The sequence below is a fragment of the Pteropus alecto genome, unplaced genomic scaffold (genome assembly GCF_000325575.1).
Source record: "Pteropus alecto unplaced genomic scaffold, ASM32557v1 scaffold123, whole genome shotgun sequence".
Lineage (NCBI taxonomy): Eukaryota > Metazoa > Chordata > Mammalia > Chiroptera > Pteropodidae > Pteropus > Pteropus alecto.
In genome coordinates this window covers 7,900,591-7,917,599 of record NW_006433950.1, presented here as the reverse complement: position 1 = coordinate 7,917,599, position 17,009 = coordinate 7,900,591, and the positions used below count along the sequence as shown (strand labels likewise).

General features: G+C 55.0%; 1 protein-coding gene across 1 annotated transcript in view; it reads left to right on the top strand.

Annotated features, from left to right (window-relative positions):
• The first annotated feature begins 6,084 nt into the window (after positions 1 to 6,084).
• Positions 6,085 to 17,009, top strand: part of CNGB1 (cyclic nucleotide gated channel beta 1) — a 62,956-nt gene continuing 52,031 nt past the window's right edge. The window contains exons 1-11 of the mRNA XM_025044603.1: positions 6,085 to 6,258; positions 6,921 to 6,978; positions 7,276 to 7,348; positions 8,108 to 8,198; positions 8,304 to 8,346; positions 8,531 to 8,570; positions 9,823 to 9,898; positions 10,161 to 10,203; positions 10,613 to 10,772; positions 11,581 to 11,656; positions 12,865 to 12,901. Of these exons, the coding sequence (XP_024900371.1) occupies positions 6,085 to 6,258; positions 6,921 to 6,978; positions 7,276 to 7,348; positions 8,108 to 8,198; positions 8,304 to 8,346; positions 8,531 to 8,570; positions 9,823 to 9,898; positions 10,161 to 10,203; positions 10,613 to 10,772; positions 11,581 to 11,656; positions 12,865 to 12,901 (871 nt within the window). The remainder of the gene's footprint in view (positions 6,259 to 6,920; positions 6,979 to 7,275; positions 7,349 to 8,107; positions 8,199 to 8,303; positions 8,347 to 8,530; positions 8,571 to 9,822; positions 9,899 to 10,160; positions 10,204 to 10,612; positions 10,773 to 11,580; positions 11,657 to 12,864; positions 12,902 to 17,009) is intronic.

Below are 17,009 nucleotides of genomic sequence, written 5' to 3'. Positions count from 1 at the left end.
GTGGCCATGCCAGGGCTGGCCAGAGCAGGCTGTGTGACCCTAGACTAGTTACTGTCTCTCTCTGGGCCTCAAGGCTCCCATCTGTGTTACGCCAGGATCCTAGGCCCTGCTATGAGGTGGTGTCTGTGAGCCGGTAGGGCTCTCCCCCACCACCTGCAAACTTCAAGGAAGAGGGCACTGCCCTGCCCGCCAGCCCTTGGGGCTACAGCGGCAGAGATTAGCCATGGCCAGTATCCAGGGTCAGCGTAAGGAGATCAGGGAGAGTGGTGGCCTCAGCAGGACAGGGATTAGCAGGTGATACATCATCCCCAGCCCCCTGTGGGCCCACAGCCTCCATCCCTCCTTCCCAGGAAAGGAAGGTCACCTGTGCCTAAGCCCAGCACCCCAAAGCCCAGGGGAATGCCCACGACTCTGGTCACAACCATTGGAAACAGACCCCCCAGGTGAGGAAACCCTGGGAGGACCTAGCCTGTTCTCATTTATTGGCACATGCTTTGCATACACCTGCCCAGGAACCGAGCTCGTAAGATTATGTAGGATTTGGTTCCCTATGGTGCTCCAGGCAGCCCGGAAGCAGCAGCCCCAAGTCCAGTCTGTCTTGGAAAACCTTCCTAGAGTTGACTCCATTCAGCACCCCAAATTTATTTTTTAAACTCTTTCAAAGTTATAAAATATAACAAAATACAGAAAAAGTATAAATAAGCAATGTAACCAATAATTTATAAAGCGAGACCCCGTGTAACTACCATGCAAGTCAAGACATGGGGTGCCACTTTGCAGAAACAGTTTAGCAGTTTCTTAAAAAGAGAAATATAAATTCACCATATGACCCAGCAATTCCACCTCGAGGAATTTCCCCAAGAGAAATGCAACTGTATGTCCGCAAAAAGACTGGAACGCAAATGTTCACATTATTTATTATAGCCCCAAAGTTGAAGGCACCTAAGTGTCCATTGACAAGTGAACAGACAGACAGACTATGGTGTATCTGGAGCATGGAATACTCTTGGGAATGCCAAAGAAATGAGGAACTGATATATGCTACAAAGTGGGTGATTATGCTAAGTGAAAGAAATCAGACACAAAAACACTTCGCATATTGTATGATGAACTTATTTAAAATATCCACAAAAGGCAAATCCTTGGAGACAGAAGGCAGATTAGTGGTTGCCAGGGGCTGAGGGTGGGAATGGGGAGTGACTGTCATCAACCCCGAGGGAGCTTGTTGGGGTGATGGGTGTTGGAACCATTCTAAAACTAGATGGTGCTAGTTGCTTAGCTAAGGCAATTTACTAAAAATCACTGGGTGTTGGCTTAAAACGGGTGTATTTTGTGGCATATAAATTATACCTCGATAAAGTTGTTTTTAAAAATAGATACTGGCTAATGAAAGCAAGAAGCAGGGCCCTGCCAGCCCCTAGAAGCTTCCACATACCCCTTCCCAGGCACAACCCCCAACCCTCTGCAAGAGGTAACTGCTCGCCTGCTACATAGCGTAACCGCTGCTTTTCTTTATAGTTTTACCGCCTGTGTTTACAGCCATAGACAAGGCAGGCTAATCTGGCTAATTTTGAACTTTTGTATGCTTATACATACACATGCGAGTCATCCAGACTGGGGGGGGAAGGACTGAGCTTTGTACCTTTTCCTCATTCTGCACCCCGTTACTCTTCACCCGGGCCCATCTGAATTTGCCCGCTCCCCAGGGGCTCCGCTGCCTCCAGGTTGCCCAATCCAAGGGGCACATGTCCAGCCTCCGCTCACGCCGCTCACACAGTGGTCCCACATGGCCACTCCCCCTCAGCACACTCACCCCTTTTGGCTTACAGCACACCCCGCTTCCTGCTTCTCTTCGCCCCTCACTAGCGGCTACTTCAGACTCCTATCCTATCTCCTCCTCCTTTTCCCAACCTCAAAGTGTGCCAGAGAGTCCAGGTCCCATCTTTGGTCCTCTTCCTTTCTTTACGGTGGATTCCCTGGCTGGTCTCCATCAGTCCTACGGCCCAAGCATCATCTACGAGCTGAGCTGATGCCTCCAACATTCCTATATCTAGTCCACCTCTCCCTAAGCTCCAGACACACACACACACACACGCACGCACACACACGCGCGCACACACACACACACGCATGCACTCACATGCACTCACATGCACTCACACACACACACTCCTCACCACCTACTGCACATTGCCACTTGGATGTCTCTCAGACATCTTAACAAAATAGAGTTTGTGATTTCCCCCCAAAACTCTTCTTCACACCCCAGGCTCAGGCTTCCCCTTTTTGGTAAATGACACCACCTGACCCCCAGTTGCCCAGGCTGAGTCCCCTCAACACCTCCCTTTTCCTTCCCCTTCCCGTTCTCTCTGGCTCTACTGCTACCTGCCTAGTCCAAGTCCCGTCATTTCTACACTGGTCGCTGTCCAGCCAGAGGAAGGGTGGCTATCACTGATGACCTAGGCCATCACTTGCAGGCCCAGGCGCAGCCAGGGGCCTGGCTAGAGGTGCTATGGAGAGGAGCCCTGACCCCCTGCGGCCTGGTAGATTTACAGAGGAGGGACAGGAGCCTCATTGAGCTTCGCCATTGGTGTCGAGTCTTTCTGGAAGAAAGAATGTTCTCCCACACCAGCTGCCTTGCGGGGCTGCATCTCAGAAGTCTGGTCTAGGAAGGAGCCCGGGGGTCATCCAGTCACAAATTGGATTATGCCTCTGCAGCCTCCTGACCAGTATTCTGCTCCCACACCCGCCCACTACACAACAGCCGCACAGACCATGTTCGGCTGCTGCTCAAAACCATTGTGGGCCTCCACGGTCCGTCAGCTGAAACCGATCTTCTTGCATGGCTTCCTGGCCTATGTGATCTGTCCTGGCCTTCCTCTGGACATCTCCCACCACTCTCCCCTCCCCCCCGCCTCCTCTCTGTTCCTCAGGTGCCTCCGAGCTCATTCCAGCCTCAGGACCTTTACCTGTGCAGTGTCCTCTGCCTGGAACATCATTCACTCGGATCTTGCTTTTCACGTCTCAGCTCAAATAACTACCTCTTTGTAGAGACCTGACTAGTCTCTGCTTTCCACCGCTACACACATGTCTCTGTCCCATCTGTTTCTTTCATAGAACTCAGCATAATTTGCAATATTTCTTTATTCATCTTTAACCTGCTTTATTTCTGCCTCCTCCGTTGAACGGAAGCTCCGTGAGAGCAGGTCCCGTGCCTGCCTTGCTCACTGTGCTGCCAGACACATAGGGAGAGCTCAAGAAATGCTGTGGATGATCGAGTCAGTTTCCGGCCCCTTCGCTGACCATCCCTCTACCCCACTCCTCACCCAGCTCCTGTCACCTCGCTGAGCCCCTCTTCACCGGACCTCTGTTCCCCTTGTCCTTTCTCTCTAGATCTCCGTGTCCTTTCTGGGGGCCAGCTCACATGCAGTCAGTCATCTGTGAGTCCTTGGATCCCTCTTAAAGGCCCAGCCCTGGGACCACAGCCATTCTGGCAAGGGCTGCCGAGGCCTCACCCAGCTGCAGAAGACCCTGGACCAGAGAGAATCTGTCTGAGTCCCGGAGCTGTGGCCGGAGAGCTGGGGGGTGGCTCCCGCCACTGTCACTGACAGTTTACATGACCCTGCCACCTTGAGGAGTCTCCCAGAACCACATGGGGCTCCAAGCTGTCATTGTCCCACCAGCCACTCTGCGACTTGGCTAAGACAGGTGGGGAGCCGGGCCCCTCGTACCTGGGCAGATCCCCTAACAACTCGTGGTGCCCCAAACCTGGGCTACCCGGGGCTCCTTCCCTGGGGGCCCTGGGGAGTTGTCGTTGGCTCCCTGGGCATCGACCTCCTCTCTTCCACCGCCACCTCCCACCCCTGTTTGGCACCTGCTAATCCTTTGCACACGGCCCTGTCTGGTGCAGGCAATTAATCCCCAGTGTTTGAGAGGCCACAGCTGCTAGTGGGAGGGAGAAGGCACTTTCTGGCTGGTGGTCGGCATCTGAGCAGGTAACTCAGGATAAGGTGGCGGCTCGGTGGGATTGCTGATGGGATCCCCATGTTCTTCTAGCAAGGTGTTAAGACTTAGAGAAACAGGCCAGGCTGGGAAACCTGAGGCTTCCTTCTCCTACGCTGCTGGTGGGACTCAAACCTTAGCGTGCCTCAGAATCTTCAGGAGCATCTTGTAGAAATGCAGGTTCTAGGTCCTTCAGAGGCTTTAGAGGGACCTAGGAACCTGTGTTTTTACCAGCTCCCCAGACGATTCTGAAAGGCTGGTAGTCCAGGCACCACCGTTGTCCTGGGCTGCCTCTCTCAGGACCTCCTTCCTACCTGAGCCACCCTCATCAAAGCGGAGTTGGCAGGGACGTGGCCGAAAGATGGGAGGGATGTGCAAAAGTTTCCATTGGGCTGAGTCTGGAGGAAGAAGACAATTCGGGAGTGAAGAAAGCTTCCCTAGTCATTTCCAGAAGGTTCAGAATCAGGAGCCAGAATTGCTGCCTGCCGTGAGAGGGTTTGCAGGACTGGCTCACAGAAGAAGCGATGCCAGTACCGTCGGGCGTAGATGTGGGACCTCTGGAGACAGGCAGACCTGGGTATCAACTCGGCTTGGCCGCGCACTGGCTGTGTTCCTTTCGTTTAGTCTACTGACCTCTCTGTGCCTCCATTTCCTTTGCGGTAAAGAGGTGATGAAAACACTCATTTTTACTGGGACTGGGCCAAAGGTGGTGAGAACGAGGATGAGGTGGAGAGCACTTCGCTCACTTTTGGCTTGTGGGGCTGCTGGTTCCGCCATCTTAAACTAATGTGACCTGGGACTCTGCCGACCTTGGTAATCCCTGTATCTACACCTCGACTCGGCAGGGAAGTGGAAGACCAGAGTGCTCACGTCTGGCCCATGTTTACCGTTTTGGAGACTGAGCCACAACTCTGTCCCCGCCACAACCTCTCATATGAGATGCTGGGCTCCCGAGGCCAGAGTGGAGAGTAGAGCTGTGAGTAAGGCAGGCAGCAGGGCCAGGGGCTTGGGGGAGCTGGGTGCTGGGGTCCCAGGGATCCTGGGCCCTATGCCTGCCCTTTTCAGCCTGGGGCCAGGGTTCCTGGTAGAGGAGGGACAGAAAAGCCCTGTGTCAACGTCTCGGCTGCCCATGGCTGGGGCTTGGGGTCACACCGCGTTAGTTAGTGCTCCAGAAGGGCCTTCTCAGGCCTGGGAGTCTGCACACACTGAGCTGTGTGGAGTCTGCTGGGCCAGGCCATCCTGCAGGGATCTAGTCATGAGGGCAGGGGCTCCAAGTCCCCCGAAGATAAATGATACCAGAAATTGAACCCATATAAGATAGGGCTGAAATGCTACAGTAAACCATTTAAAAGGGGTTAAACTGTCACTGTCTCTTAAAAATATTTAAATCATGAAAGTAGGTTAATTTGGTCTATTAAACAAAATAGATTTTCCATTTATATATTATAACGTATTTTTTTAAATCTATAATGGGATTATACTGAACATAAATGCCAATATTCACAATAAGTGTTTTTGCTTGACACCAAATAACGGTCGCAGCCAACATTTGTGAAGCTCTCAGTGTGTGCCAGCCACTGTTCTTCATCCTCTCAGTCACCCCCACAAGGTAGGTACTATAAACACACCACTGTACAGGCAAGCAAACCGAGGCACTGAGAGTTTAACTGATCTATTCATGACTAGAGTCCAGAGCATGGACGTCTCTTTCTGTTAGTTCAGATAGATCTGCTTTTTAAAATGGCTCCGTATATTCCATTGTTGGATGTATTGTAATTTGTTTAATACCTGCCCCTCTTACAGGTGAGCATTTAGGCGCTTTCTGATAACCGGTCTCCTACTGATGGGTATTTGGATGTTTTCCGCATTTTGCTTTAGCACTGTTGTGACCCACCTCTTTTTACACACGTGTGTGTGGGCTTGAGTATTTCTATAAGGCGAATACCTGGAGATATAATTGCAAAATATTTTCAAATATGAGAGGAAAAGAAAACGTGTAACTCACAAAAGTGGCCCCTGATGGTGAGAGCAACTGTGAGCACTCTGAGAGGCCTAAGGACTCTGTCCCCTGCAGGTGTCAGGATGTTGGGCTGGGTCCAGAGGGTGCTGCCTCAGCCTCCAGGGACTCCTCAGAAGACCAAGATGGAGGAGGAGAGGACAGAACCAGAGCCAGAGCCTGCACTGGTGATGCAGCTGGAACCAGAGCCAGAGCCTGAAATAGCCCCCCAGGAGGCTGAGCTGGAGGATGAGTCCCCGGTAAGAAGTGGAGGGTAAGGAAGGGCAGGCTGGCCTCGCTGTCAGGGAATTCCCAGCGGGGGGAAGCTGCCCCCATGGACCATCCACAGCAGAGAAAGTTGGAACCAGAAGGGAACATGGAGGTCACCTGGCTCTGTAACAGACAGGAGAGTAAATATTTTAGGCTTTGTGGGTCATGCCATCTCTGTTAATTACTCACCTCCGCCATTGTCATGTGAAAACAGCCATAGACAATATGTCAATGAATGAGCATGGCTGTGTCTCAATAAAGCTTTATTTATAAAAATGAGCAGCAGGCTGGATTTGGCCTACGGGCCATTGTTTGCCAACCTCTAGAGTTTAGAACAGAGCTACTCGAAGAAGTAGCGAATCCATGAACTAACTGCTTATTAGTCCAGGATGAGATTAGGAGCTTGCTAGAATGTAAAGATACGATGTCACTAAACACACTGCTTAGTTCAGTTGGTATTTGTTTTGCAGTCAGACTTTTAGTGTGTTGATAGACATTCTGGTATAAACTGCTTATTCCCTGTGGACCAGTAAGTTTGAAGACGGACACTGGTCCACCCACCAGCCTTTGAGCAGCACTACTCTAGAAATTTCCTTTGAGCACATCGGCTGGTCTCTCTGAGGGCTTATGTGGTCCTGTTTGAACCCACCAGCCACCCGAGGAGCCATTCGAAGGGGAGGAAGTAGCTGAGACTGCTCGAAGCCCTCAGGGTGAGTGCGGGGAACCCAGGCTGGCAGGCCGGGCGGTGGAGCGGCCATGTCCTCCCCCTCAGAGCCTTGCAGAGGAACGAGGAGGCTGGCATGCCCCTTTTACAGATGCAGAAACGGAGGCTCAGAAAAGCTAAGGGGGGGCTGCTGGGGACTTTTTAGCTGAGCTGAGTTGGAACCCCAGCCTTCTTACCCCCTCAGGGTTCTCCCCTCTCCCCTGCCTCTGACTTGACCTCCTCACAGGGTAGAAATGGGCCTCTGAGAGGCTCCAGATCTAAAGTGTGAGAGACTCTTTTCCAGACACCCAGAAGGCTACCCCTACTTCGCCCACATCCGTCCAGTCCCAGGTTGCTGTGGTTCCCGAAGTGAACAGGTACCGTGCTACCCGCCCTTCTCCTTAGGGCCAGCCCCCCGCCCCCCAAGCTAGGGAGCCACTGGGGGATGGGGTCTGGCACTGCTCCCAGGTCCACAGTCATTCCTAGGCAAAGGCTGGAACCTTTTTAGGAGCTGGCTGGAAGGGGCCTCAGGCAGTGAGTGGGAGCCTCCTGGCCAAATGGGCAATGAGACCCAGAGAAACAGAGGTAGGGCCAGAGGTTTCCCAGTGCGTGGGGGAAATGCAGCTCCACTGGTTTTCCCACGAAGCCAGAAATCCAGACTTTTACACAAAATCTCCCAGTTGGCTCAAATATTTTGAGACCATTGGTGCTGTGTGTGCTGGGCTGGCCTCAGGCAGTGAGCCTGTGACCTTCATATTTAAGTGGACCAGCTTCAGCCACAAGGAGTGCCCCACGGGAAAATCTTACCCTGCTGGGGCATAGGATGTGAGCCAAGGGCAGGACGGGGACCCCTGGAGCCAGGATGATGAAGAGAACTGACTGCTCCCACTGAGCATCTGATAGGGTGGGCTCGGGATGGCACTGGGCATGCCTGACTCACCAAGGGTTGGTGTCCCCCACTTTCCAGAGAGGGACGCTAGGTTGTGGGGGCGGTGGGGGGGAGGAGACGTGTCTGAAGTCTCACAGTGGGGGAGATAGAGGTTTGAAGATAGGGTTCTGTGGCTGTGGGCTGCTATCCCGACCGAGTTGAGGCTGGGGAGGCTGAGGGTGGGCTGGCACCTCTGTCCCCTCTGCAGCCCCAGTGGCTGGGTGCTGACTTGGCTCAAGAAGGGTATGGAGAAAGTCGTCCCACAGCCTGTTCGTAGTGGCCTGGAGGGCCCTGCTCAGGTACTGCAGGGGCTGGGAGCTGAGGGTCGGTGGGGAAGGGGTGGTGGGAGGTCAGCACCTGGGCTTTCTGCCCATGTCTGTCCGTCTGTCTGTCTCTCTCAGCAGGCAGGGGCAGAGATTCTCGGGCACTGCAGCCCTGGGGACTCAGGTACGTCCAGGAGGCAGGATGCATTTACAGGGCTAGGGCCGAGGGGGTGGTGGGGTTGGGCCGCACCCTGTCCCTGGGGAGACTTCCCATCTGACTGGCCCCAGGGTTCAAACGTGATTTTGAGTTGGGGTGACTGGGAGGCTCTGGGCGGGCCTCTCGCTGCTCACCACCTTTCTTTCTTCAGCAGATGGACCCAATGAGGCCCTGAGGGCACAGGACACCGGGTGAGTCCCCGTCCCCGAGTGCTGGTTTGGGAGGCCCTGAGCCTCATCTGCAGTGTGTGGGGTGGGGGGCAGTGTTCAGAGTCCAAGCCTCGTGTTTGAGAACAGGATCCACTACCACTTCAGTGTGTAACCTTGAACGTACCTTTCGTCTCTCTGTACCTCACTTTTCCCATACACACAAAATGGAGATGATGGGCCTCGTGCTACCTATGGTTTGTTATGTTGATTACTGGGGGATCCCCAGGTAGGGGCCACCTCCTGAGGACGGGAGGAGGCATGGATGGGCTCCTCACAGATGGGCGGGTGCCATGTGGAGCCCAGAGGCAGGGCCTAGGCCACCATGGGGGACATTGGGATGTCCGAGTTAGCCTCACAGTTGGTAAGAGCGTCAAACTGCTCAGAGCTGACTAAAGCGGGTGGCAGCTAGGTGAGCACTATGGCAAATGGGAGAGCCCGTGTTCTCCTCCGGGGAGGGGCCCTGCTCAGCTCCAGTTTTCTCTGCCCTGCAGGAGTGTGGGTTCTAGATCCTCCAGTTTTTAAAGAGATACTAGACATTTAGGTTTTTATGTCAAATCCTTAGTTTTAAATGATGCCAAGCAATTGAAAGTTTTCAGAACGCTGTGGGCTTCCCAAATAAGCCTGAAGCCTCCAGTTTGCAATCTCTCCTAGAAATCCAGAGTCGTGCATTCATCTCCATTCATCCCACTCATTCATTCCTTCCCTTATTCATTCTTCAGACAGTAGGGTGCTCACGCTCAGGGGCTTTTGTCAGTAACTCCTAAACCCTGTGCCCAGCACAACACAGAACCTAATGTTGGCCCCAGGACAGTGACATAATTTGTGGGGCCCAGTGCAGAGTTTAAGACTATAACAACAGAGCATTAAAAAATGGGCCCTTCTAACAGTGGGGCCCTATCTGACTACACTGCTTATTTTCCCGTGAAACTAGACCTGTCGGTCCCAGTCACAGGGAGCCCCGCTGCTGCATTCAGGTCCCTAAGCAGTGCCCGCCCCTCACCTGCTGTCCAGGAGGCCCACACTGAGGCTGTTGTTCCTGAGCCTGGTCTGAGGTTGGTGGGAGTTCCTTCATCACCTAAGACCCCCCGAAGACTATCCAGCACAAGAACCCCATTGTGCCGAGGGAGAGAGTGTGAGAAAGGGCCGGTCAAGGCCTGGGACCCCCGCAGGCAGTCAGAACAGTGTGGCCGGCCACTCCTTCGGGCCACTCTACTGACCACCAGCCCCTCCGCAGGCCTGGGCCCAGGCTGCTCCGGTGGTTTGAGCAGAATCTGGAGAAAGTGCTGCCTCAGCCTCCAAAAACCTCCCAGGTAAGTGGAGGAAAAGGGAGAGCCAGAAACTGACCCTTTCTGGGGTCCCAGGAAGGGCCTGTCTACTCTAATGGTCTATCCCCACCCCATTCCTGGAACGCACAGAGGGGGTGCTCCCTTCCCTGGAAGGTCCCTGATGGGAAGAGCGACTGCAAGCGAGACAGGGGGTTCGGAGGAAGGACGAGACAGGGCACAGCTGGCCAGGGGAGACATATACAGGGCTTGCTTTGCTCCGTGCCCTCACTCCTTGTTTATGATCCAGGGCTCCAGAGATGAACCTGCTGCAGATGATGCCTTGGGCCCAGGTATAGAGAGGGGACCCGGGAAGGGGCTGTCTGGGGTGGTCACAGGCTGGGCTGGGGGTACAACTGGAACCTGGGGGATCCCAGGGAAGGACCTTAGCACTCACTCGGGCTATGGAGGGGTTCAAGGCTTGCTGGGAGCCAGCTATTGGGTGGGGGGTGGGGATTTAGAACTCCCTCCCGGTCCAGGCCGTGAGGCCAATGACCTGGGATAGCCTTATGAGGCCTTAGACAAGTCCCTTCCCCACCCCAGGCCTCAGTTCTGTGTCTGTCTGGTGATAGGAGTAGTTGGGTGGTCCCAAGGGGCTCCCTACTCAGTCATAGTGGCCCCTTAATTCTGGCCCCCTGTGTCCTTGACGGGTCACATGGAGCCCTGCCATGTCATCTAGTCTCCCGCTCCCTTGCCACTTAGAGCCCCCAGCACCCCCCTTGGAAACGGAGCCTGTGCTACAGGCCCTGGAGAGCCCCACCCTGCCCACTCCCGGGCCCCCAGAGCCTGAGGAAGAGCTGACCCCAGAGCACCAGCCTGGCACCCCAGATTCCCCCTTGCCACCTCCCGGAGACCCTGCCAGGTGAGCCCCCCTAAATGCCACACCTCCCACGGGAAGCAAGATCAGTGCCTCACCCCAGCCGAACACCCAACATTCACCAAACTGGTTTTTTAAAGTATAAAAGTAACACATGCCCCTGGGAGAAAATTCAAAGGGGTTTCCAAGGCCCCTTCCCAGGGCAATGGCATCAGCAGCTTCTCTTCCTTTCCCGTATTTTCTAGGCACAAACAAACTTGCGAGTACATGTCACACCCATGTGACAATAGCAAATCATGTATTCTCTTCTGCATCTTGCTTTTTTTCTCCTAAAAATGTATCTTCGAGGTGGTTTTATACATTCAGGTCCGCAGCTGGGTGGTACTCCATTATATGGATATACCGGCTTTTACGTAACCACGCAGTAGACGTTTAGGTTTGTTTCCACTCTTTGCTGCAAGCAATGGCCTTGTACAGGCATCGTTTCACTCTCATGCAAGTAAATCTATAGGATAAATCAGAGGCAATGGAGTCGCTGGGCCAAAGGACACATGCATTTAAAATCGGTGTAGGGACTGCCACATGGTCCTACCTGGCCGTGTGTGAGGGGCCTGAATGCACCTCCGGGGGTGGGGTGGAGGTTGGCGGGGCCTGAGCTGCCTGCTGGGGTCTGAGCAGTAGACGGACACCTGCCTGGGAGGGACAGGGAGGGGAACGATGGTCTTTGTCTGGGTTCTCATCTGCCTCTGGCAGGCTCGACGTCTGTTTCTTAGGGGGTGGTACGGGGCATGGAGAGGGGATCCGCCGCTGGTCTCCTTTCCCACGTGACATGATCACTCTCTCCCACCCGCAGGTTGATGGCATGGCTCCTGCACAGGCTGGAGCGGGCCCTGCCACAGCCAGTGCTCCGTGGGAAGGCTGGGGAGCAGGTGGGTGCTGAGCTGGGAGAGCGGGGACCCTGGGTGGTGGCAGGAGGGGTCTTGGGAACTCAGGCAAGGGTGAGATGGTTGCCCTGTGTCCCTGGGGTGGCGGTCGTACAGAAGGAAGAGGGAGCCTGCAGCGGGAACCCAGCCCACCCAGCCTGCCTGTTTGCACAGCTCACACACTCTCTGAGGCACTGTGGCCACAGGACTGAAAAGGACTGGCCCGGCCCTGCCTGTCAGGAGGTCACGGTTGGTCGGGGAAGTGCTTCCATGGTGGGGAGTGGAGAGGATGTGGGGTGCAGAGGAGGAGGCTTCCAGGAGCATCAGGGAAGGCTTCCCAGTGGAGGTGGCCTGCAGGCTGAGACTTAAAGGAGGAGCAGGAAGTGGGTGGGTGAACGTGAAGGCAGGTGGTTTGGAAAGGGCCCTTCAGGCAGAGGATCGGCATGTATAAAGGCCCAGACACAAGAGAGGACTGGAATGTTCTGGGAAGAAGTGGGGCTCCAAGAAAGCCAGTGGCTCTGTGTGCATTCCTGACAGCCTAGGGCTCCCACATACCCGTGTCACCTCTTCCCCTCCCTCTCCAAGAACCTGGCCTTTGGCCCTTCTCTCTTGGGGACGATTAGACATCTTCATGGGAGCACCTAGAGCTGGGAAGTGGGAGGCCCGGATCCTAGTCCTGCTGCAGTAGGAGGTGGACAGGGAGCCTCAGGGCCCCCTCCCCTGCAGGCCGAGCCCCCGGCCCTGAGTTCATGTAGCCTCTGCGGGTGGCGGCGAAAGCTCAGCTTTGGAGTTTTCCAAGAGGAGGAAAGGGGGGCCTGGTGGCAGCAACGGTTAGTCAGTGGAGGTGCCCTCACAGGGAGGAGGGGCCCCGAGGATGGAGTCGGGGCAGAGATGGTGCGGTGCTGGCAAAGGAGAGACCTCCGTGCACATGGAACTTTGCGACAGCCTTGCGGGGGAGGGTGGGAGGAGGTTTCTCATGCACAGAGAACTGAAGAGAGGACATTCCGGATGGGGGGCCCAGCCTGGGCAGGGAGCCGAGGTGGGACCAAGTGTGATCCTGGTAGGGGAGAGACTGGAGCCCGACGCCAGGGGACCTCCTGTGGGTGTCCCCGCAGGGGAGGAGGAAAAGCTTCCTGCTCCTGATGTGCTGGGAGGGGTAGTAGAGAGAGCAGTGAGGAGGCCACAGCAGTTTTTTCCCCTTCCTCCCCATGCAGGAGCCTGATTCCCCTGTGACATGTGACGTGCAGACCAGTAAGTGACATGTCAGTGGGTCCTCGTGTCTGTCTCTGGGAGGGGCGCTCGGTGTGAGCGTGCGTGGGTGGTGTCTGGCCAGGCCCGGATGTGCTCAGGGGGCACAGTCAGAGTTTCCTGTGCTCTGTAGGCATCACCTCAGGTCAGCCTGGCCAGGTAGCCAGAGCGTGGCCCAGAGCCGGGTGGTGGCCGGAGGCCCCGTTAGGGGCTGGGGAGATGGGGGAAGGACCTGGCCTGCCTTCCCGCTTCCATTGAGAGAAGCCATTTTTGGGACCAAGTCAGTGGGCCCCCTTTCCTACTGGGAACACCCAGAGAGAGCTCCTCACTGCTCCCTGGCAGCTGAGCCAGTGAGTTTGGTTAAGCAGAGTCCCCAGTTGGGGGGTGAGGCGAGGGAGATGGGGTCCTCCTGGGAGAACTGGACCCCATAGACTCCAGCTCCCTTCAGTTGAGAAGGCATCTCCTTACTGTAGCTGGGTTGGGGAGGTGCATGTTGCCTTTCATCCAACTGCACAGGGACTGGGGGGCAGACTGAGGCCAGGAGGGGTGGGCTAGGGCTCAAAATCTGCTCTTCGGTCATTTCATGGCCTCTGGAAAGGCATGCAGTAGACAGGGCATCCAACCATCCATCCATCCATCCACCCATCCACCCTCCGACCCACCCACCCATTCATCCATCCATCATCCATCCATCTATCTGTCCATCCACCCATCTATCCACCCACAAATGATCATGGAGAGCCTACTATGTGCCAGGCTCAAAATCTGCTCTTCGGTCATTTCATGGCCTCTGGAAAGGCATGCAGTAGACAGGGCATCCAACCATCCATCCATCCATCCACCCATCCACCCTCCGACCCACCCACCCATTCATCCATCCATCATCCATCCATCTATCTGTCCATCCATCCATCTATCCACCCACAAATGATCATGGAGGGCCTGCTATGTGCCAGGTCTGTGATGAGTGCTAGAGGTGAGCAAAACAGAGTTCAGAGCCTGTAGGTGGTGGCCTTATTTCACCATGGACAGGCCCCAGGACCATGGTCCTTGCCATGTCTGCAAGGCTGCATCCAACCCCAGCCCCACTCGGCCGATGGTGATTGTTACGAGCACTTTGAGACTGGAGCCCAGACAGGTCAGCTGACTGGATCTCCGGTCTGATGGGTGATGGCGTTTGTATAATTGTAATGACATTGTGAAGGGACAGCCTCAGAGCAGGGCTTGCTCAGTCTCCTGGAGTTCACAGCCACCTTGGAGGGTACATAATAGGGACCCCCCCATTGCTGTTGGGGCAGGCAGAGGGGCAGAGACATGCCCAAGGTCATAAAGCAAGTTCTCACAGAGTAGAGACTAGAGTCCACCTGGCCTGGTAGCAGTTGCTCAGTCGGGCTGTGTTAACTGAATGAAAAAAGTTCCCTGGAACAGAGAGCCCCCGGGAGCCACTGAGAGCTCCAAGGACACAGCCCCTGGCCCCTCTTGTCCTCCTCTCTGCACCTCTGGAGGGAGGTGGGATTCAGCCAGCTGTAGATGGAACCTCCCTGTGTGCAGGAGCGTGGGAGCCAGGGGTGGACGCTGGGGCAGCCATGGGGCGACCCGATGCCAGGGCCGGAGACCGGCATTAGTTTCCTGAGCCTGCTGTAACAAAAGACCACAGACTGGGTGCCTTCAGACGGCAGAAATGTATTCTCTCACAGTTCAGGAGGCCAGAAGTCCCAGATCCAAGTGCTGGCAGGGTTGGTTCCTCCTGGGGCTCTGAGGAATAAACAGTCCCTGCCTCTCTCCTGGCTGTGCGGTTCCTTGGTGTCCCTGGGCTTCTAGCTGTGCCCCGGTCTCCACCTTCCCCTCTGCGTCTGTCACATACCCCTCCCCTTTCATCCTGAGACCCTTAACTAATGATGTCTGCAAAGACCCTCCTTCCAAACAAGGTCACATTCATAGGGAACAGGGGTTAGGACTTGGATTATGTTTTGCGGGGGCACATGACGCAGGGTGACCCCGAGAGGCTGGAGGATGAGTGCCCCCTCTTTCTCCCTGCTCCTTCCCCCAGCCTCCCCATCCTTCACTCACTCAGGCACTCGCTCATTCGCTCCCTCCGCCCGTCCACCAGCCACACACCCTCTGTCTTCTCCTCTGTTTCAGGGCCGGCAGCAGCTGGAGGCCTCTGAAACAAGGGAGAAGGGAGCCTGGGAGAGCACAGATGGACAGACGGACGGATGGATGGAAGGAGAGAAGGGTGTCCTGAAGAGAAGACCTGTTGGGGGAAAGGGGTGGCCATCTACTCCCCACCCTCCTTGGACAGTGACGCCTGCCCTTCCCCATGCTCCCAGGCAGGGTGCGGTGGAATCAGTCACCTCCGCCAGTCTCAGAGCTGCCGCTCAGGGACCCAGGCCAACGCCTTTCCGCCAGAGCAAGGGGAAGGTCGGCCAAGGGCAGCCTGTGGCATTTAGGCTAGTTAGCGGGAGGACTTCCCACCGGAAGCCTGGGAAAGCCCGTGAAGGATAGTCTTGGTGAGGACACTTGTGCTGTCCTCAGCCTGGAGCCTGCCACACAGTTGGTGGCTCCATGGGACACAGTTTTTCCCAGAAGAGGTGGTTCTTAGGCTTGGCCGCATTCCCCACTCCAAGGGTTGGTTGGTGGGCCATCAGTCGACAGCAACAGACACTTTCATTGATATTAAAAAAGCATAAATGAGCACATTGAAGCTGTGATTGCATCTTATTGCTTCAGATAAGGCTAAAATGAATACTTAGGTTTGACAAGTGGGTGGATTGAAAGTGGCCTGTGGTATGGAGGTGGCAGGGAGGAAGCCCTGAGCCAGTGGCCCTGGGTCCCAACTAGCCCACAGATGTCTGTGTTTGGGGCAGGGAGTGATTTAAAAAATTAGAATTAGTTGCCAACATTTAAAAATCAGGTGGCTTTACATAAGAGTCTGGCTTCTCTCAAAAACTGGGAAGATCCAGCTGTACTGGCCCCACACTATACTTGTGAGGACAGTCTGAGCAGCAGCTGCCGCCCTCCCTTCCACCCATATACACCAACCATCTCCCTGGCAGAGTAGGTCCTTGGGAATAAAGGAGCAAATGCCTGGAGATAGGAGAGGGAGAATGGCGGGCATTTCAGATAATCTTAGGTTCTTGATGCAGAAGGTAAAACTAGAAAAGTTAGGTATTGATTTTAAGGGGTAGGCTGTGGGCAATGGGGAGCCATGGAAGGTGGTTGAGCAGGGGAGTGACTGCGCAAAGATTACTCTGAGGCTGAGCAAGCATCGGAGGCAGAGAAAGCAATCAAAACAGGGTCCCTCAGTTTCAGGCCCCATCCGAAGTGTCTGGGACCTGGGCCTGCCAGGGAAGATGGAAGCCTGTGCCAGGGCTTGGGCTTTGCCAGCAGCCTGGGATCCGGTCAGGACCTTGGCCTAGAATCCATGACCCTGGCTTCCTGTTCTCTGGTCCTGGAAGCAGGAGCTTCTTCCCCAGATGGGGCTTAGGATCTTCACTGTCGGAGTCAAAGATCTGTTCAGTGGCCCTGAGGAACATTTTAGGCTGGCAGAGAGGATGCTGGCTAGGAGAAGGCATGCCCACGAGAGACATTGGAGGCAAAGTTTATGTGTTAGATGGAGCAGTTTGCATGTGAACTTGAGCCCTCACAGTGCTTCATTGGGCCGTCAGTGACCTGAGTACCTGGGGGCCCTGGAAAAGCCAGGGCGGCTGTGAATCAGATGCCCGTGGAGAGGGGCTCACTCAGGGATCTGCGTTGGGACCAGTGTGGCTGAGTGCCCCATGCCTGTCCTTCCTGGCTGGTACCTTGGGCATCATCCTTTTCTCAAAGCTGTAGACTCTTTGGCTGTAAAATGGGGACAGTTTAGGGTGTGCCTCGAAATGCCTATTAGTCCTGGCACAAAGCTGAAAGGAGAAAATGCTTGTAAAACGCTTACTTGCTAAATAGTACCGAAAAAGAAAAAGTTAATGAAAAGGAAAGCGAGAATGTGAGCAAGGATGCATCAGCTCTTCAGGACGCCAAATGCTGGGCTCATCTAGTGCCCATTCTGGAGAGGCCGCCAGTGCCCGGGAGGCCCTCACGGGGCATGTTTATCACCTGGGATAGCACACCA